Here is a 21,650-nt window from a genome sequence, read left to right on the forward strand (position 1 = left end):
TTAACTGCATCCCTTTAAAATGATGTGCCCTCTAAACATGCCTCATTGGTTACATTGCTTTTGCCAATGGTCAAGTTTGTTACTTAAAAAAGGAGATCTACATATTCCTCAAAACCAAATTGCTCCTAAGAGAAAAAAAAAAAATCAGATGAGAGTGGTCCTACAGATTTTTTCCTTGAGAATATCAACAAGACTGGTGGTGGTGCCGCCGTATATGGTAAATGCGACACGCCAAAACTCCCCTTTCTGAAATCTACCCGTGTGATTGATATTCAATGTCCAGATCCTGCAAAGACTTGCACTATTGTACAAGTCATCCCACTGACTTCAGTGGGGACTACTCACCACATGTAAAGCACATGCTTTAGTCTCTGCAGGATCAGGTCCCAAGTCTCCCCAGTAAGCCGTTTGGTTTGCACCAGTGTAAATGGGGGAAGAACCTAGCACAATTACTCTTTGGTTCTATAGGTTTTGCAACCCAGGTGCCATGATGACGTATGCATTGAGATTTGTGAAATATGCATTCTGAAGTGTATTTTCCCTGGGGTTTCCTGGTATTGCTGGAACATAAAGTGATTCAGAGACCTGTCATGGTTTCGCTTTATGGTTCTTAAATCAATGTACAAGTTTGTCGCTCTACAATGCTGGAGGTACTGTGAGCAGGCCAGAGATGAATCACCCTGTGCAAAAAGAACAAGTAGGGATTGATTAAAATAAAATACTACTAAAAGCATAAGAATGGCCACAGTGGGCCACACCAGTAGTCCATCTAGCCCAGTATCCTGTCTTCCGACAGTGGCTGGTGCCAGATGATTCAGAGGGAATGAACAGAACAGGGCAATTACGAGTGATCCATCACTATCCTCCAGTCCCAATTTCTGGCAGTCAGAGACTTAGGGACACACACAGCATGGAGATATCCTTGACCCTCTTGACTAATAGCCATTAACGGACTTATCTTCCATTAACTTAACTAATTCTTTTTTGAATGCAGTTATACTTTTGGCCTTCACAACATCCCCTGGCAATGAGTTCCACAGGTTGACTGTGCATTGTGTGAAGAATTACTTCCTTTTTTTGGTTTGTTTTAAATGTGCTACCTATTAATTTCATCAAGTGACCTCTGGTTCTTGTGTTCTGTGTAGGGGCAAACAACACTTACCCCACCCCATTCATGATTTTATAGACCTTTATCTTATCCCCGCCTTAGTCACCTCTTTTCCAAGCTGAACAGACCCAGTCTTTTTCAATCTCTCATCATAAGAAGGCTGTTCCATCCCCCAAATCATTTTTACTGCCCTGCTCTGTCCTTTTTCCAATTCTAAAAGATCTTTCTGAGATGAGGCGACCAGAATTGCACGCAGTATTCAGGTGTGGGTATACCATGGGTTTATGTAGTGGCATTATGTTTAAAAACTGCATTGTTTATAAGTATATCAAAACACCTACCTTTGCTATAGGCTTGCAGTGGGTTTTCATTTCATCCAGCCTTTCTTTAACATAACCAAAGTCAGCTTGTTTCCAGAATATCTGCTGAGCTGTCTCAATGTCATTAGCCCTGATGCATGAAAAAAATTCAAGGACCTTAATTTAATACATTTTAGCTTTTTGAAGTGGCCCTTTATTTCAAAGAGCAGGAGGATGCCTGAGAAATTAGTTTTATTTATCCTCATCTTCTGTGAGATCTCAAAACTAGCCAGGCAAATTAGACTGGAAATAAGGTGACAGTAATTAGCCATTGGAACAATTTACCTAGGGTCATGGTGGATTCTCCATCACTGGACAATCTTTAAATCAAGAATGGATGTTTTTCTAAAAGATATGCTCAAGGAATTATTTGGGGGGATTTCTAGGTGTTATGGTGATCACAACAGGGCCTTTGAGTCTATCTATTTATGAAAGCAGAGCTACAAAAAGCAAAATTTATGCCTCTTGTAACCAGTGCAATGGAGAGTGGAAGCAATGCAATTGGTGGTTAATGGAAGGTTATTTTATGTTTTTAATTCCTACAATAGACAATCTCAGACTAGACGGAACAAAAATAGGACAGTAAAAATGAGAGAGACACACAAAAAGGACACAAAGTGAATGGAAAGAATGTTAGTTATGATGGCACAAATCCTGCAAAACAACCCCACTGTACGGATCCAGCAGCGGGGCTATGAGGACAAACAACATCCTCAGGCCAAATTTCAACAGAAACCAAAACTGCAGGTTTTGTCCTTAGACTGTGCATCACAGAGACTGGGTGGAGAACATGGTCCATAACTGAAAATATCATTCCCCTAGCCACAGAAGGAGTCTGACAACCATCTCATGAGGAGAGAAAGCCTACTTTATAAGCTGAAGTTATTAATACATAAACCAGAACAGAAGAGCCAGCCAGTGTATTGTTTTCATCTCCATTCAGTTTCAAAACAGGAAACGTATCAACTGGATACAGGCAAAAACATCAAGTTTGCTTTTCTTTTTTTAAGCTATGAAAAAGGTACTTGAATTTAAGGCTGTATTATAACAAACTAGCCCAGGGGTCAGCAACCTTTGGCATGCAGCCCATCATGGTAATCCACTGGCAGGCCGTGAGACGTTTTGTTTATGCAGCTCCCACTGGCCAGGGATGGCGAACCTCAGTCACTAGGAGCTGCGGGAGGTGGGGGCATGCCTGCGGACAGTCAATGAAAACAAAATGTCTTGGGGCCCGCCAGCGGATTACCGTGATGGACCACGTGCCAAAGGTTGCCGACCCCTGAACTAGCCAGTCTGCATAAATATCATGACATGAAATACTTCAAAGAATACTTTTTTTTTTTTCCCCTGAAAAAGTTCAATGTTATGCAGGTCTCCATGAAGAGACTAGAGTAATGACAATATCCTCCTTTAGGCAGAGAACACTGCACTATGCCTTGAAACAACTAAGTTAACTCAATAGCCAACAAACAACAGCGTCATATGTTAGGGACACACTGCACTTCTATACATTTAAAATGGAAACTTACCATCCCGTTTCAACATAATCACACACCGGGTATCCAAACCTGTATTCTGGCTTGCAGGATCTCTCATAGCCCCAGCAGGATTTTAGATTCTTCAAGTATTTCTGTAACACAGGAGTTCCCCATTGTGAACTGTTGGCTTATTAGGTTATATTTCAGCAAATTTCAGCTGACTTCCAAATAACGGTTGGCTAATACCCTATCTCTTTGAAATTAGTCTTCCATACAAAGCTTTCAATTTTACGTTTTCTCACACCACATTATCACAAGGAACTGCTTAGATTACCCGTTTATATCTTGGGCCCCAGTCTTACACACACATAGATTCATAGATTCATAGATATTTAGGTCAGAAGGGACCATTATGATCATCTAGTCTGACCTCCTGCACAATGCAGGCCACAGAATTTCACCCACCACTCCTAAAAAAGACCTCACACCTATATCTGTGCTATTGAAGTCCTCAAATTGTAGTTTGAAGACCTCAAGGAGCAGAGAATCCTCCAGCAAATGACCCGTGCTCCATGCTACAGAGGAAGGCGAAAAACCTCCAGGGCCTTCCAATCTGCCCTGGAGGAAAATTCCTTCCCGACCCCAAATATGGCGATCAGCTAAACCCTGAGCATATGGGCAAGATTCATCAGCCAGATACTACAGAAAATTCTTTCCCGGGTAACTTGGATCTTACCCCATCTAAAAACCCATCACAGGCCATTGGGCCTATTTACCATGAATATTTAATTACCAAAACCATGTTATCCCATCATACCATCTCCTCCATAAACTTATCGAGTTTAATCTTAAAGCAAGATAGATCTTTTGCCCCCACTACTTCCCTCGGAAGGCTATTCCAAAACTTCACTCCTCTGATGGTTAGAAACCTTCGTCTAATTTCTAATCTAAATTTCCTAGTGGCCAGTTTATATCCATTTGTTCTTGTGTCCACATTGGTACTGAGTTTAAATAATTCCTCTCCCTCTCTGGTATTTATCCCTCTGATATATTTATAGAGAGCAATCATATCTCCCCTCAACCTTCTTTTAGTTAGGCTAAACAAGCCAAGCTCCCTGAGTCTCCTTTCATAAGACAAGTTTTCCATTCCTTGGATCATCCTAGTAGCCCTTCTCTGTACCTGTTCCAGTTTGAATTCATCCTTCTTAAACATGGGAGACCAGAACTGCACACAGTATTCCAGGTGAGGTCTCACCAGTGCCTTATATAACGGTACTAAAACCTCCTTATCCCTACTGGAAATACCTCTCCTGATGCATCCCAAGACGACATTAGCTTTTTTCACAGCCATATCACATTGGCAGCTCATAGTCATCCTATGATCAACCAATACTCCAAGGTCCTTTTCCTCCTCCGTTACTTCTAGTTGATGCGTCCCTAGCTTATAACTAAAATTCTTGTTATTAATCCCTAAATGCATGACCTTACACTTCTCACTATTAAATTTCATCCTATTCCTATTACTCCAGTTTACAAGGTCATCCAGATCCTCCTGTAGGGTATCCCTGTCCTTCTCTAAATTAGCAATACCTCCCAGCTTTGTATCATCTGCAAACTTTATTAGCACACTCCCACTTTTTGTGCCCAGGTCAGTAATAAAAAGATTAAATAAGATTGGTCCCAAAACTGATCCTTGAGGAACTCCACTGGTAATCTCCCTCCAACTTGACAGTTCACCTTTCAGTAGATCACCTTTCACACACACACACACACACACACACACACACACAAACTTTTATACACAAGAATTATTCCCATGGACTTCAATAGGACTATATTCATGAGCTGGACACGTATATAGTGCTTGTAAGATTAGAGCCTTAGCACTTAAAATTTCAATACACCTGACAAAGTCTGGAGGTGACAACCAGCCCGATAGGAAGTCTAGAAAATTTCTAATAACTGTATTTAGTATACAGAGCTTCTTTCACACGTCTGAATGTGCTGTTCAGTGTCAACAAGCCTGTTTCTTTTGGCTACATGGTAATTGTTTTTTATTGTTTTCTAGGAAGGGAACGATTTGGGGTGGGGGTGAGTATGTAGGCTCCCAACCACCCTCCTTTTTCCCAGGGGCAAAAAGGGATTCCAACTTTACATTGGGTTTGTACCCCTTCTTCTGTGGCTTGTGCTCATTGGACATGTGGGCTTGCTCAAGAGGCACCAGCCAGAGTGGCCATTTCTAATACAGATTTTAAAGATTTATCCCACATGCTGCTCCTTACATCTTTCGTTCATATACTCAAGGAATGTTCCTGAGCAAAGAGATCAAGCAGTTAGTCATAATCCTCAGCCCCCTTCCCTTTCACTCATATTGTCACTAAGTCATACATCTTATAAGCATATTCACAATGACTCATGCCGGCACTCTTTTTAAAAAGAAAAGGAGGACTTGTGGCATCTTCGCGACTAAAATTTATTTGAGCATAAGCTTTCATGAGCTACAGCTCCACTGAATGCATCCGACGAAGTGAGCTGTAGCTCACGAAAGCTTATGCTCAAACAAATTTGTTAGTCGCGAAGGTGCCACAAGTCCTCCTCTTCTTTTTGCGGATACAGACTAACACGGCTGCTACTCTGAAATCACTCTTTAAGATTTCTAAATGTCAAACTATACATTTCTGGAGCAATCTGAAATGTTTGTAAAACAGCTTTCTTAAATTCAAAATATTTCAAAAGCTTCCTGAATTAGCATTTCATTAAATAGATTTAAAGCTTTACCATACAGTTTTGTAATCAGTGTGGAGACTTTCTCGTCCTGAGGAATACATGAGCCTCACATAGCTTTTGAAAAGTGGGGACGTATTCCTCAATGCAGTCTCACAGGACACAACTGCAGGACACGACTTGTCCAAGCTAAGGGTTCCTTGAGTGGAGAGAGATGTTGGTAACTCTGGGATCTTTCCATGTTTTTCTATCAGGTCCCAATTATTTTTCCTCTCCTTCTCCTTTTTCTTCAGCCTCTTTGTCTTTAGGCTCCCTGGCTCTTTTATGAGCTTCAGTTTCTTGTAGTCTCAGTTCCATGGCTCGCCTGTGGGCAGCTTCCAGTGCAGAAGCTAGTTCTTTCAGTCTCATTTCTGCCTGCCATTTCTGGTATTTGCATTCTTGCTCCCTTTCTTCTGCCTCTAATCTGGCTAATTGTAGCTTCATAGTTGTTTCAGTGATGCTCATTTTTATGCTTTACTGTTTCTACTTCAATTACCCGAAATAAGCAAACAGAAAATAACAAACTAACTTTCTTTGACTGTTCCCAGCCATACCTGAGACTCATTTAAAATTGCTATACCAATGTTTAATGTGTAAACCTCATTTGAAATAACGAGCTATGCACACACCCTCCTTGCCGTGCACTGTGACATACCTAGGATACAATCTGGACTGATAAACAGCTGTGTCACCTCTGCTCTCTAAGCTAAGGTGCCATTTATACTGCACACTGTGAGAGCTACCACTCCTGGTCTCACCCGTAGCCTCCAGCCTCTAAGTTACTCCCAGTTATACTGTCTGAGCGCTGCAGCCAGCCACTCTTGAATTACACAGCAGAGCAACACCAGCAAACTCCCAGTCCCAGACTTTCCCCAGAAATGTACATCTTGTACTGCCCAGCTCTCTCCTGGGTAACACAAGCTCATATACAGTCCATCATCTTATTAACAGAAAATGATATGCACAAATCCTGTTATCCCAAATGGAGTTTCCCCAAACACTTCAATTCAAACACACTGGTTTAGATAAAAACAAGTTTATTAACTACAAGAGAATAGACTTTTATGGCTCATTACTTATGTTCACTTAAAGTCAGAATTAGTTACAACGAAAATAAAAGTAAAACGTAACTAACACCTAACTAGAATGAATTCAGAGTCAGGTCTCTCTCACCCCATGTTTCAGCAGTCCTACTGGCTAAACTTCTTTCAGACAGGTTTCAGAGTAACAGCCGTGTTAGTCTGTATTCGCAAAAAGAAAAAGGAGTACTTGTGGCACCTTAGAGACTAACCAATTTATTAGAGCTTAAGCTTTCGTGAGCTACAGCTCACTTCATTAGATGCATATCGTGGAAACTGCAGCAGGCTTTATATATACACAGAGAATATGAACCAATACCTCCTCCCACCCCACTGTCCTGCTGGTAGCAGCTTATCTAAAGTGATCATCAGGTGGGCCATTTCCAGAAAATCCAGGTTTTCTCACCCTCCACCCCCCCACACAAACTCACTCTCCTGCTGGTGATAGCCCATCCAAAGTGACAACTCTTTACACAATGTGCATGACAATCAAGTTGGGCCATTTCCTGCACAAATCCAGGTTCTCTCACCCCCCTCCCAAAAACCACACACACAAACTCACTCTCCTGCTGGTAATAGCTCATCCAAACTGACCAGGATCCCTCCCCCCAGCCCAAATCTGTTTCCTTTGATCTTCAGGTGTCATAGATTCCACAGGCAGAGAGAAAGGGAGGAATGATTTGAGGCATCTGCCCTCCTTTCACATATTTCTTTCCCTTCTTCGAGAAGCATCTCCAGCTGAGGTTCAGGAGAGACACAAAGTCTGTGAGGATGGGAACCCTAAGCGGTTTCTTTTTAAGACCACCTATGTCCCTTTTCTTGACAATGAATAGCCACTTAAGCAGGTGAGGCTTGTTTGACCTTGCTGACATCTGGCTGAGGTGTCAGCTTGGCTTTTTGTCTCTGAGAAACTGGTTTGGCTGCTTCCCAGACTTGGAATATGTCTTAGTAACACTATACAGCGGAATCATATAACTTTACATACAATGTTGCCACACACATTTTATCAGGACAATATTGACCAGCGAGTTATGAGTTTTCAAATGATACCTCACAAGACATACTTGTACAAAGATTATAAGAATAGTGTGCAATGGGTGAATACAGGGGTACAGACCATCACAGCAATTAACAAAAAAAAACTCTTTATATATCAAATCCTATTCTTTTTTCCCCCCATCGTTGTGACAGCATGGAAGTCAGGAAAGAGCACTGCTTAGTAGTTTTAAGGAAGAGCAGTTCTAACCCCAGAGACGAGCAACCCATTGGCAAGTAGACCAACTTAGTACCATCTTTAACTTCTATGATTCTAAGAATAAGCAACCCCAAAATTACATTTGAGTAAACATAGAAATACCTACTTTATATGGGCAATGAGAGTCCTGCTTGCAGACTGTAGCAATATGCCGATTGTTGTGCAGAAAGTATGGAATATGCTCTTCTGGTACATTGATACTTTTGTAGCTATATAATGGAACTTCTGGAATGTTTTTGATTTCAGTAAGATTTTCATCTTGGGCATTAGCCAGGATTTCTTGAAGCAGCACTCCAAACGCAAGCAACATTAGCATGGCAGCCAACTAGTCCTGCAGTTAAAGTGGAGAAACAGTAATATAACATATCTATTGGTCAATATTCTGTCAAATAAATACACTTTAAGTATTTTGTCTTGGACCATACAGCTTTTTCCTAGGCAGGGCAAACTTGCACTGAGATTAATTTGTACCGTCTCTGGATTGTCTGAAAAAATGAATCATTAGTCATGAAGGCTTATTAAGCATTGCCAACTCAAATTCAATGTGAAATGGGTGTGTTGCCTTTCACCAAGTCCCAAGGAATCCTGAGTGTTCAAATCAGGAAACTATATATAGACTATATTGTATCTGGACTGTAGGAAGAACTTGTTTTACAAAACGGCCTACATTTTTTAAGATTATAAATAATAAACTTTTAAAAAAATAGGGACCATTGGAAAGTACAAATTGTTTCCTTGCACAAAGTGGGAATGCATCAGCTAGTTGAATGGCAATATATACAACCTCAATATGGCATCTAAGTTTCTGAATGCATCAGCATGGTTATGTTTTATTAACATTGCACATTTGTTTTTTTCAAGGAGTATATTATAACAATGTAATACACGTATATCCAGTCTTCAAATCAAGAGTGGATGCATTTCTAGAAGATACACGTTAATGGTCAAATAAGTTATTAGGCTCAAAACAGGAGTAATTGGAGGAAATCCTGTGGCCTGTACTATACAGAAGGTCAGACTAGATGATATAATGGTCCCTTCTGGTTTTAAAATAAATGTATCTGTAAACTACTAAAGCTATTTGAATCATAGGAATATTGCTAAAAGAAAAGGAGGACTTGTGGCACCTTAGAGACTAACCAGTTTATTTGAGCATGAGCTTTCGTGAGCTACAGCTCACTTCATCGGATGCATCTGTAGCTCATGAAAGCTCATGCTCGAATACATTGGTTAGTCTCTAGGGTGCCACAAGTCCTCCTTTTCTTTTTGTGAATACGGACTAACACGGCTGCTACTCTGAAACCAGGAATATTGCTGTCAGCCTTACCTATCCATTCAAGGAGAACTGCTCTAGATTTTCTGAATACAGGGAAGAATTAAATACATTTTGCATAGAAAATCTCACATACAAAAATATCAAACCTTGAGAATACTCAATAAGCAGAATTGTCAATACGTTTTTAATCATACACTTGTAGCTGTTAAAGCTGTGCACAGAGCCCAATCTATAGCTTTAAATATTGCCTTCCCCAGCCTCTCCGAGTCATACTCCTATGCTGACAAGCTTTCAGTTAGGCAACCTTCCCCTTTCCTACAGGATTTATTACCATGGTTATCTAAGGGTCTTCAGAAGACCAACCCAAACCAAACGAATCAGTGTTAGTAGGAGCACCATTTTCCTCCTCAGAGGAAACACAAACCAGCTCCCTGCATCTGAGATGAACTCTCTAACCACAGCTCCCTTTTCTACAGTTACAAGTCTCCAATGGATCAAGACAACTAAATTTTTTAGGGACATTCAATTCTGAGCCTGGAATTTGCTCCTGCAATCATCATTTGGGACCACGGTAACTCATGCTCACAAATGAAGGACCAAATGTGGATTGCAACTGATTGCAGTTGAACAGCTACTTTCTGTAACAAGCCCATTAGTTAACTGTGAGGCAAAATTAAACTCTGCTCTTAAAAATGAGGCTGGCCTTTCAGCACAGAGGGGTGTGGGCTCTGTAACCAGACAAGACACAAGGAATAGAACTCTGAAGTTACCCGCTGCTAAGTTTAAGATATCAGAGGTGGGAAATGTGGTTAGCAGGGCTCCTTGCAAACTCAGTGAGTCTGTTCAGGCAGACAAATGCCTAGACAATATAAATTCATGGAGCCTTTCACTGAGTACAGATTATATGACCTGAGCTAAGGCACTGATGGGCAGTTTTGCAAGGTGCCAAGTGCCTTAGACATTCATAGAACCCGACTGCCTGTAGGACAAATTTGACGCCCCGTAAAGTAATGGGACACTAGTGTGTGCAAAAATGGTACTTCCTCTCAACCGCCACAAACCCAGAGGCAGAGGAAATTCAAAGTAGCCTGTCACACTTGTTGCTGCTTTAACTGAGGCAAGGTTTACCTCAAATTGCTCAAATTTACCCTCAAATTGCTTTAATCCCTCCTCCCGCTAGTGCTGGATGACCAATGACCTGGAAGGCCACTTATAGCCCTTTCTTTGACACCAGGACAAGCCCATGCTGGTGTGGCACAGGAAGAATGGAAGAGGTTTCTCCAGCTTTGCCTCTGAAGGGGCTCCAGGTTTTAAATAGGAGCAAGTAACAGGAGTTAATGCTCTCCAGAGACCCATTGGATAACAGAGAAAAAGCAGTCCTCAGCGTAGAAGGGGATGGTAGATAACACAGCCCCTACAAATATACAATAGCCAATACAATTTCAATAACATCCTCCCCAAACTCTGAGCGGGAGATGCCAAGCGCCAGACCCCCAAGTCGAGCCAGTTCCACTTACACACACACACACTTCCAGTAAGGGGCGGGGAGGGAAAGGTCCTGAGCCTGTGCGTGCACCCAGCCAGCACCCGGGGAGGAGCGAGGGTGGGAGAGCAGCACCCAGCCAGCCCCCAGTGAAAGAGGAGAGAAGAAATGCCCCAAATCAGCCACCCTGGGCCCCCCCGAGACAGGCACCAGGGTACACCGAGCAGCCCTCCCCCACCCCAGCAGCAGGCACCAGCCTGGGGGGCAGCCCCCCCCCAGCAGCACCAGCCCCCCCCCACCAAGGGGGGAGGCACCGAGCAGCCCCCGAGGCCGGGGGACGCCCCCAAACCCACCCCCGGCTCTCCCACCTGGAGCTGGATGGCGCCGCTGCCCAGCCCGGCCGCTCCGCCCGGGCTCCCTGCCGCAGCCGGCGCCGCACGGGGAGCGGAGCGGGCAGCCCCGCCCGGCTGGCTTCGCTCGCCGGAAACCAGCCCCGGGGAGGGGCGGCGAGGAGGCCGGACGGGCCTGAGGCCCCGGGGGGCTGGAACCCGGCGCTGGAGCCGCCCCTCAGCGGGGCCTCTGGCCGCCCGGAATCCCACCCAGCGCAGCCAGCAGCCGCGGGGCCAGGGGGGCGGCGGGCGGCTCCGGATCCCCGCGGACCGAGTCTAAGCCCGACGCAACCTCACCTGCCGCGCGTTCCGGGCGCCCGCTCCCGGGGAGGCCGGGTCCTGCCCAGCGAATCGGGCTGACTCCGAAGCCTGCACCTGCGGCGCGTGCGACCCCGCCGGCTCTGGCCCTGGGCCGCGGTTCCCTGGAGCAGCTCTCTCAGGCAGGGCTTATGCTTTTGAAGGAAATGGCCACTTAACTGGCTCATGTTGATGCCTGGGTGTCCTGGGAGCCAGCCCCAACCTTCCCTCTAGTTTTTGACAGGCCCTGTACGCAAAAAAAAAAAAAAAAAACTCTTCTGTGCAAATTGTGCTTCTGTGCAAATTTTTGTGCGCGCGGTGTTTCGCCGTGGGCGCAGGGTTTAGGACCTGTGTGCATGCGCCCAGCTTAGGGGGAACAGTGGACACCCCCCGGTTGCGGTTAGCGGTTAGCAATAGGGACCATGTCCAAACCCTAAATGGTACCACTCACTATACTCTGACTACCCCTGGTTCTCAAACTTTGGTACTGGGGACCCCTTTCACATAGCAAGCCTTTGAGTGCGACGCCCCCCCTTATAAATTAAAAACACTTAATATATTTAACATTATGAATGCTGGAGGCAAAGCAGGGTTTGGGGTGGAGGAGAACAGCTCACGACCCCCCCCCATATAACAACTTTGCAACCCCTGAGGGGTCCCAACCCCCGTTTGAGAACCCCTGATCTATACTGTACTACAGAATTAAACCACTAACACACACAGCTGTGTAAACGGAGTTATACATCACATTCAGGACAGCACCCTTTGGAAACAAGAGTTTAAAAAAGGTCTGGGAAGTTAGAAGAGGAAGCAGTCCATCTTAACAGAGGCGAAAAGAGCTTGTAGAAGGCAGAGCCCAAAGGGTTGAAACATCACCTCTAAATGTGACCGATGTGGTAGATTGTCCCTCTTATTCACGTCTGCCATAAAATCAGTTGAGTCAATTCTTTACCTCTCAGGGCCTATACCCGTGGTCTCTCGAGACTGCACGATGCCTACTGCTACTTCTGAGAAAGGGAATAAACTGATTGAATATTTGAATAAGGTGCCTTAATATCGCTTTAACTGCAGCCACATTAGTTGTTGTACGGGTATAACCCTAACCAACATAGCTGTACCAACGCAAAGGTCAGTACGTAAAGCAGGCTTTTTCTGTACACTTTATCAGCTCTTGGAGCTTGTTTTCAGTTGTCATGTTCAAAGCCCATAAGGATCAGTCTAATGGACTGGAGAATAGGAGCTTTAAGCAACTTTGTTTTTTTTATTGGGGGGCGGGCAGGACAATTAGAGTTAAAAATAACAGTTATTGAACAGCACTTTAATGAATACTTGTGTACCATGACAGAATGTGTGCACCTTTAAATCAAGTGAGATAAATAAGCTTCTGTTCCAGACTGTGTGTCTTATTTATTAATGCATTCACTAAATTTTGAAGGGAGCTGGAGCTCCTCCCCAGGTATCTGCACCCATGATTAAGGTTTACTTTGTTATTTTTGACAAATGTCATATAACTGTGCACCTTCTCATTTGTCTCATCTACCCATTGTGTCTTCTTTTTTAGCTCTTTACAGTAGGGACTGTTATTTACCATGTTTGCATAGCATCTAGTCCACCAGGGCCCTGACCTCCTTGACAGCTAGATGCTACTGCAATATAAATGTTAAATGCTTTTAAAAATCTGTGTACATTTCAGACCTTCCAATTATCTTCCCTTTACCCATGTACAAAGCAGAACATAAATGAAGTACTATAACAGAGCTATCCTCTTGGTGTGCTTAGGATAAGGATGGTATTTTCAGGATGTACCGGAAAAGGGCCTTTCCTATCATGGACCAACAGGAAACATAGCCATTTAAAAGACCATTGTTTTATTTCCTTCAGTCTTGAAGTTATTTCCCTACTTAGATATGGCTTCTGCTTTGGTCAAAAGGCAAACTCCTATTGACTTCAATATGCACAGCATCTCAGTGGCCAAAATGCAACCTTTTTATTTTCAAAAGCCATTCTAAGTACTGCAGGGTAGGGCCGGATATTGGGGCAGGCAACTGCCTACAGTGCCAGGCGTAGGGGGGCACCAGGTTTAAGGTGCGGTTTTTGTTGTTAGCGACAAAAGGGAAAATAGAATGTTGCTACCGAAGAAATGCCAGAAAACTTAGGAGTTGAGCCTGTCTTCAAGGAAACACATATTCATCAGAAGAAGAGACCGGTTGGTTATGAGGGCAGAGATGAAGTGATGGGAACCTTAGAAAAAAAGGTTTCAAGAGGGAGGTTTTTTGCTTGCTTATTGACACTGCTCAAGTGTCCATCAAAGAAAGGTTTGGACAAATAAAGCACCACAAAAAGACCTAGGGTTTTTTGTATGACCTTAGTAAGCTGCCGGCGGACAGGAAAACATTCTTGAACAATTGTGTGAATCTTCACTGGAGGCTGACGCATGGGGAATGTTTGGACGTCAATGATAAAGACCTCCGTGTTGAATTGGACAACATCCGTTACATTTTGCAACATGGAGTGGAGAGTGCTTCCCAAGTTTTCCCATTCATTCACAATGCAAAGCTGAAGGACACTTTTCCTAATGTGTGGATAGCTTTGGGGATTCTGCTCACACTGCCATTCACAGTAGCAAGCGGTGAGCACAGCTTTTTGAAGCTCAGGCTAATTAAAACATATCTTTGATTGACTATGGCGGACGAGAGAATGACATCACTTGCTATTTTATTGCTTGAAAATGCCATTGGCCAGTCTTTGGATCTCTCTGATGCTGTGCTTCAGTTTGGAAGGGCAAAGGCTAGAAAAGGGACCTTTGGAACTAAAGGACTAGGGTTAACATTCTAGGACTGTCACCTACAGTAACATTATTTAATACTGGTCCACCCAATGTTGGTGCACAGTTCAATTTATTGATGTTAGTACATTTCCGTTTTTCTTAAAATTAAAAAGTGTCTATAAGCTAAGAGGAAACAAAATTCACATAGGAGCTGAACACCTCACATCCTTTTAATATATTATTGCAAGACCCCTGTGAGGTAGGAAAGTGCTATTATCCCTGTTTTACAGATGAGGTACCAAGGCCAAACCTTTAAGTGATTTGTTCAGGGTCACACAGGAAATCTGTGGCACAGCAGGGAACTGACTCCAGCTCCTCCAAGTCACAGGCTAGCACCCTAACCACTGGACCATCTGTCTTCACATCTCTATTCAGCAAAGCACTTAAGCATAAATTTAAGTCCCATTAATTTTAATGGGTCATTTGATAGATACTTTACATTTACAGCCTAAAGGGAAGTTAGTCCAAATTCTGCATTATCTTAATCCTGTAACAGCATTAAAATTCAGAATTACATTTGGTAAGCCATCCTCTTGTGCCTAGATATTGGGGCACAAACAAAAATTGCAAGTGTTCAGAAACCCTGGTTCAATTCAATGTTCATTTTTTTGAGGGCTGCTTATTTAAATTAGCTAAGATATTTTCTTTGCAGGCTGCCATGTTGACATTTGCAAAGAATCATCTACCATCAGTTAGTTTTCAGTCTTCATTACAGAAAACTAGGAACACACTATTAGCATCCATTTTTATTTTACCCAACCCCTTTTTTATACAGGTTATTTACATTATTTTACAATCAGAATTGAAATATTCAATTTTCATAGTATATTAATCCACTTTCTGTCTTATATTCAAGATAGTTGTAGCCCTTTACATAACCATAACAAAAACTGTCTCATAACAGGACAAATTAACTTTTCTTTAGCAAAAATAAATTTTTTTACACACATACAGGTAGATGGTATTTGGAACATCTACTCCGGTTGTTCATTAAGGATGCAATGCAATGCTCATTAAAGTAAATGAGTGTTGGACTGAACCTTCATTTCTCCCTATTAGACATCCATGGAGCTAATCCAAAGCCAACAGGAGTCTTTCCCTTGCCTTCAGTGGGCTATAGAACAGGCCCCATTTGAAAAATGTACTTTGAGCAAGTCTTGAAATGGTAATGTTTCTTCACACTCATATAGTATTTATTACTGGAGACTGTAACAGATACAGACAAAACAGTTATTCTTTGGGTAATATTTTGATCTATTAATTTGAATAGAAGTTAGACCTTTCCAAAATCTTTTTATAATCCATTTTTCCCCAAAAAAATTTCTCTTACACAATCTCAAGAACAGCACTGCATCTAAGGGACACCGGTATATTAAAATGTTTTAAAGAAACAACTAACAATATTACACCCAAGATCATTAAAACAAAACTTTTAAAATGTAGTGGTGAAAATTTTACTTTTTACCATGTATGTTATTTACTTTTTATGTTTCACAAGGCTTTGATGATTAAAGTATATTAGACGGTTTCATTTTCTGAATTTACTGCACTAGTATAGTGAATGGTTTCACTGCAGGAGAATGGCTGAATTCAAAGTATTTATAAAATCTCTGTCAAGTTTTGTAAAACTTAAATTCTGGGCCTGAAGTACGTGACATATCACTTTATATCTAAAACCAATGAAGAAACAGTGAATGTAGAATGTACACTACTTTTTCCCATTTATTCACTCTCTTCAATACTGAAAAGAACATCTGAAAAATATTTGCAGTTATTAGTGAATAGAGCAGTTGCTATATCAGTTCTTTTGACTGAAAATTACCCCCTCATATTTTAAGCATGGAACAGTCTCTTAGAAAAGCACCTGCAATCATGTCAAATAAAAATGCCAAGCTAGATGCATCTCTCTCTTGGGAGTAGTCCTTGACTTGTCTACTAAGAATAAATCACTATTAGTTTATCTTCATTTTTTAGATACCTGTTCATTCTTTTTACTGGATGAGTGGCTGTCTCATTTGTAATGGGAAACTACTATGTGAAAACAATTCTTAATTGCTGCCCTAAACTAAGTTTAACTCTACTAGAACATTGGTTCCATTACAAATGGCTCAATTTTTAAATATTTACATATCAGAATTTAAACCGATTTAACCAACCCGTAGATGATTCACCCTCTGCAAAATAAGTGAACATTTTTAGTCTGTATTTTGTATTTACCAGCAATTGAATGTCATTTTAAGAAAGCAAAATCGTAGTTTGTCTTTTAGTATAAGAACTATATTAGTTTCCATGATGAAAAAGAAACTATAAGAATTCACTACCCACAAGACAAAACAGCTATTTTAAATTGTTTTAAACATTACTATAACAGATGCAGGCCTTTATAACTTTTAGCATCCTTACAATTCTCTATTGCTTTATTAGAATCCTCTAAATATTTCATTCTAAACCTTAGTGCTAACATTGGAGATTTTTTCCTGTCGTGCAGATCTCCAATCTAGAGATGTTATTCGTTTGAAAGTGTAAATTGCACCAGTGCAAACGCCGTTTTACACGTGAGTAGCTACATCAGTGCAGAAATACCTAGTGCAGGCAGACCCTGAGAAGAAAAGCCCTACTACAGAAGTATCTCTCTAGAAGAGGCTGATTCCTCAGGGCTTGTCTACAGTTAAAAGGTTGCAGTGGTGCAGCTGCACCGCTGTAGCGCTTCAGTGAAGATGCTACCTATGTCAACAGGAGGGCTCCCAAGCCCTCCCATCGACATAGTGCTGTCCACACAAGGAGTTAGGTTGGTATAACTGCATCGCTCAGAGGTGTGGATTTTCCACACCCCTAAGCGATGAAGTTATAACCAATATATGTTTCTAGTGTAGACCAAGCCTCAGTCAAGTCTCAATGTCCCATTAAGTCCAACTAATGCCGAGCTATAACACATTAGGGACTATTCTCTGACACTTAATATGCATTTGTAACTTAACAGGAAGAGAGAGAAATCTCTCAGATTGCAGGCAGTGGTATGATAAGCAGCTAATTTCATATGCAGCATAGTTCACACTGTAAGTATCCATCGTTGCTACAAATCTGAGATGTAATGAACTATTTGCTGTCTGGAATGCAAAGAGGAAGAAGGCAAGCTAATTCTCAGCACTCCCAAGGGTCTGATTCAGAAGTTCCCTCTGACACATGACCTGAAATGTAGCTCTTTATACACTAAGCTATGTGGTTGTTATCTGATTCCTAGCCAATGCCTTTCCTAAATGGGAGATCTTTTCTAACCACTTCAGGCTATCTTAAAAATTATACTACATCAGAATCCACTTTTAAAAATGTTTAAAGACAGACAGACTGACCAAGAATGGCTACAGAAGAGCAGCAGCAATTATTTTGTGTCAAGAGAATTTTATATACATGTTTTTTGTTTTTGTTTTTTTAAACAGTACTGTTAAAAAGCAGCACCCAAAATTACAAGAACCAAAAGAATTGTCTTGCTTATTGCAGTTGACATTAGTTCGATTTACAGTTACAGGCAAAACTGTCTCTAAATGGCCCCGTTATGCTTCAGGAATGCAGCACAAAGAGTATTCAAGATGGAGCAGTGGGTTTAAGAACAAGAGTAGCAGTCTTGAGTCAATCTCCTTGCTTTGGGGAGTGAAGATAAAAGATGTTATATGAAGATAAAATTTTGTCTACAAACATGAAATTGTTACTCTTGCATGTTCAAGATCCCCAAAGTAGAAATCAGAAATTTTCACTTAATAAAAAAAAGCTAAGCCTAAAATATCTACCCCCTTTAGTTTCACACAGCAAGTCATTGCTATTTATAGTCATGTTAAAAAAACAACTATTATTTGTACTATAAAATCATACAAAAAATGTTCAGGACATTAAAAAAATCCTCCAACATTAACTCTTATCTGTACACCCATGAAAGCGTGTAAAACAGTAATCTGCAAATTATCAGGGGCAGGTCTAATAAAGCCTCATGCTACATTATCCTTACGCCTTCCAGTGCTGTATGGTTAGGTAACATTACATTAGTCAAATAATCTCTGTGCTACTGTCTGTACATAATGGTCCACCTTTTGGTTAACCTTAAATAGAGAGGGATGGTTTTATTTAAACACATTTTAAATAATGCACAAATAATTTAACTGCCAACAGTACTAGACACTGTTAAAGCGTAATGATTTTTCCCCACAGAAGAACTCTACAATATAATCCCATTTTTATAGTACATTTTTTTACAAGGCATTTGAATTTTGCATTTACATAAACATCACTCTTTACAGTTTAATGTCATTGTTGGAAAGTTACAGTTTCAGCAGGAATTAGTTGTGTCTTTGTTTTAAAAGTTCATCTATTTGAGTCTTGTACATATTTTTCACATCTTCTAGATCCAGTCGAAGTTCTTCGGCCTCTTCTGCTTTCTCTCCATACATCTGAAGAATAGTATTGTATCTTTGATCCAAATCCTAGAATAACATGGGCTTTTGGTTATTTGGCTGTTTCCCCAATTTAAAAGCAGTGCCATATATTTGTTTTCATTATTTGTCTAACACATTGCCTATCATGCTTTAAGTATTAAAAAAGCTGAAAAGTTAAACTAATGCTAACCCATATAAACACATATTGCATTGTGTCCTGAATATCACCAAATGTGTGCTCTTGGGAACTGTGAAAGGAAGCAAATTCCAAAGGCAGGATTTTTAACTACAAAGAGCAAAAAGAGGTGAGGGAGTAAAATTTTCATAAATGACTCTGGCTTTAATGCCCAAGTCTCTATAGAAAATAGGCACTTTTTGCAAGTTCTCTCTGGTATATCAGATAACAGGCCCCAGACCACTAAGGGTTTTATAGAAGACCACTAAGCTCTTGAAATGTAACTGAAGGCTTAAACACAGAGGTTGGCTGCTCACAGCATTCCATTCAGCAGGTGGGCAGCTGTAGTTTCTATATGAATTTCAAAGTAAAATAATCTGGAAAGGTCCGCAAATCATCATCTAATGAAAAGGCATCTACTACATGATTCAGGTCACTTTAAATTACAATATTCAATTTTAAATCTCTCTCACATCACAGATTTTACAAGCGCTTGTACACATGAAAGCCAAAAACAGTTTCAGAAGTGCTTTTCCTTCATTTTTGCGTAGTACAAAGCAGTCTGAACATTGTGCAGTTGTTAATGTTCATAACTTACAATGAGTCAAGGAGAGAACATTCAGCAAACCATCACTAGATTTTGTTGTAGGAAGAAGCTTAGTGTCAAAAACTTTCTGGTTTGAAAATTTAACATGCTGCATGTATAAAAAAGAATGAATCATTTTCCAGAATGAGATAATTGCAATTCAAAAGATTTGCATGTGTGTGTTCTCTTTAAACAGAACAACAACAAAAAAGGACCCAAGAAGTTAAGTAATAAGAGTGGATTAAAAATGTGCAATATTTATTTTATTAGTTCCATGAGTATCATGATCAGACAGGATCAAACCTTTACTGTGATAGGTTATGTTTTGCTAAACTCATATGGAATACTCTAATTCTTATGCTGGCTCTCAAGACTTCCAATTCACTCAAAAATTATGAGCTCCAAGCCAGATGTTCGGAATGCTCTGAGCACAAAAATATGCATGCCTAATTTCAGTATACAATTATGACAACTGTGTGTGCAAGTGACTATATGGCTATGAAGTGGTCGTTTACACATGCAATTATACTGATGATGTGACATATTTTAGTATTCCTGACAGTGGGCATAATTATGAAATTATGGCTCTCTCTGCATATCACAATTCCTAACTCTTAACATGGATTCTTTTATAGGTATGCACACTCACTGAACTGTATGTTTACTAGCATAACAATTTGAAAATCAATTTGGAAAGTAACTGATAATTGCCATGCAATATAGCAAAATCTGCTGACAAAATCCATCCGTCTCTAAACTGCATCGTATGAAGTTACAAACCAATTTATCAGTTTTACTGTAAAAAGAGCACTTAATTTTCAAGTCTAAAATTGTATTACTTTGAGTTATTTTTCCACTGCCTAACTTTTAATAATTCAATATACTTTGTGATTCTTACCACATTTTCAACTTTAATGAAAAGAGATTTTGTATTAAGTATCACAATGGGCATCTACAGAGTTACATATTTATTTATGAATGATTAACTTAGTAAAAAGAGTTTTCATAAATCACATGTCAATCTCTCACCTGATTTATATAAATGAAAGCCACCTACCCTTAGCTGTGCACGTAGTTTCGGTATCTCCTTTACCTTTTCTTCAAATTCATCATTTTGATTTGTTAATTTAACCAGCTCTTCTGCCATTATTGATCGAGTTCTTTCAAGGTTTCCAATTTCCAGCTAAGATAACAGGCATTTAACAGTTAGAGCTTTGTGCTGGGAGTGACATACTAAGTTACTAACTTTGTTTTTCATTAAAAAAAAAATTAGAATGATTGATCTTGGAAGTCAATTTATTATACAGACCTGTGATACTCAAACCTCAGTGGTTCAAGAGCCAAAATAGCTATCAACATTACCCAAAAGAGAGAGAGTGCTGCAAAGAGCCACAGGAGACACATTAAAGATACACTTGCAGCTCGCAAGCCTCAGTCTGAGTATCACTGATATAGACAGTACCAAGCGGATGTCAGATTTATAAAGTAAGAAAATAATATAGTATAGGTAAGACAGTATTTGCTGTGGGGTAAGGTGTCAATTTAAAGAGCTCTTTCATACATAAAAATTGAAGCTCAAGGTTAATTTGCTAAACTGAGTACATACACCTTAAACATGAAAAAACACATTATTCAAGTTTAAGACAGGTTTACAATGACACACGTTTAAGTGGTTTCTTTATTTTCCAACCTGCATGCCACATAAATTCACATTAGTATTCCTTACGCTTCCACTATGTTAAGTCTTGGGGATTTTCACTCCCAGATCAGTAGAAACTAGAAGCAATCAAATCAGGTAACACAGAGATGGACAGGGGAAGGAACGTTGATATACTGCTTTTAAAGCATCTTCAATTAAGTGCCCTATGAAACAGCATTCAACACGAACTCCTCACCTTTTTCTTCACCTTTCCCTGGAACCCTGATCAATGTTGAGATAGCCAGGTAGAGTCTACTTGATCCACCTCATCCAAAAACTAGGTAATGCATGCTTACGTCTCTTGTGATGGCCCATTATGACTTTAACAGAACTGCCTGGGGGATGGGTGGGGAGGAGTGTCCCTACATCAGTGCAAGACAAAACCATTGTTTGCACATCCAGACCCTACACAGCTATCAGTAAAATAAACTTTGTAAAACAAACCAGTAAAG

At 40.7% G+C, this 21,650-nt stretch overlaps 2 protein-coding genes across 6 annotated transcripts in view; both read right to left on the reverse strand.

Moving 5' to 3' along the window:
• The window catches only part of EOGT (EGF domain specific O-linked N-acetylglucosamine transferase), a 32,950-nt gene extending 21,181 nt beyond the window's left edge, over window positions 1-11,769 (reverse strand). Inside the window, exons 1-5 of the mRNA XM_073351055.2 lie at window positions 11,488-11,769; window positions 8,149-8,373; window positions 2,997-3,097; window positions 1,450-1,558; window positions 586-680 (exon numbers count right to left, since the gene is read on the reverse strand). Of these exons, the coding sequence (XP_073207156.1) occupies window positions 586-680; window positions 1,450-1,558; window positions 2,997-3,097; window positions 8,149-8,358 (515 nt within the window). The 5' untranslated portion in view covers window positions 8,359-8,373; window positions 11,488-11,769. The remainder of the gene's footprint in view (window positions 1-585; window positions 681-1,449; window positions 1,559-2,996; window positions 3,098-8,148; window positions 8,374-11,487) is intronic.
• A 3,273-nt stretch (window positions 11,770-15,042) lies between these two features.
• TMF1 (TATA element modulatory factor 1) overlaps window positions 15,043-21,650 on the reverse strand; it is a 35,613-nt gene continuing 29,005 nt past the window's right edge. For 3 of the 5 annotated variants that reach the window (XM_073351057.2, XM_073351058.2, XM_073351056.2), the window contains 2 exons: window positions 20,557-20,682; window positions 15,043-18,786 (listed from right to left, as the gene is read on the reverse strand). In XM_073351057.2, coding sequence (XP_073207158.1) covers window positions 18,643-18,786; window positions 20,557-20,682 — 270 coding nt within the window. In that variant the 3' untranslated portion in view covers window positions 15,043-18,642. Of the gene's footprint in view, window positions 18,787-20,556; window positions 20,683-21,394; window positions 21,612-21,650 lie in introns of those variants that run through there. The other 2 variants (XR_013636024.1, XR_013636023.1) reach the window with 1 other exon arrangement.

Source organism: Lepidochelys kempii, chromosome 7, assembly GCF_965140285.1.
Source record: "Lepidochelys kempii isolate rLepKem1 chromosome 7, rLepKem1.hap1, whole genome shotgun sequence".
In the NCBI taxonomy this organism is placed as follows: Eukaryota; Metazoa; Chordata; order Testudines; family Cheloniidae; genus Lepidochelys; species Lepidochelys kempii.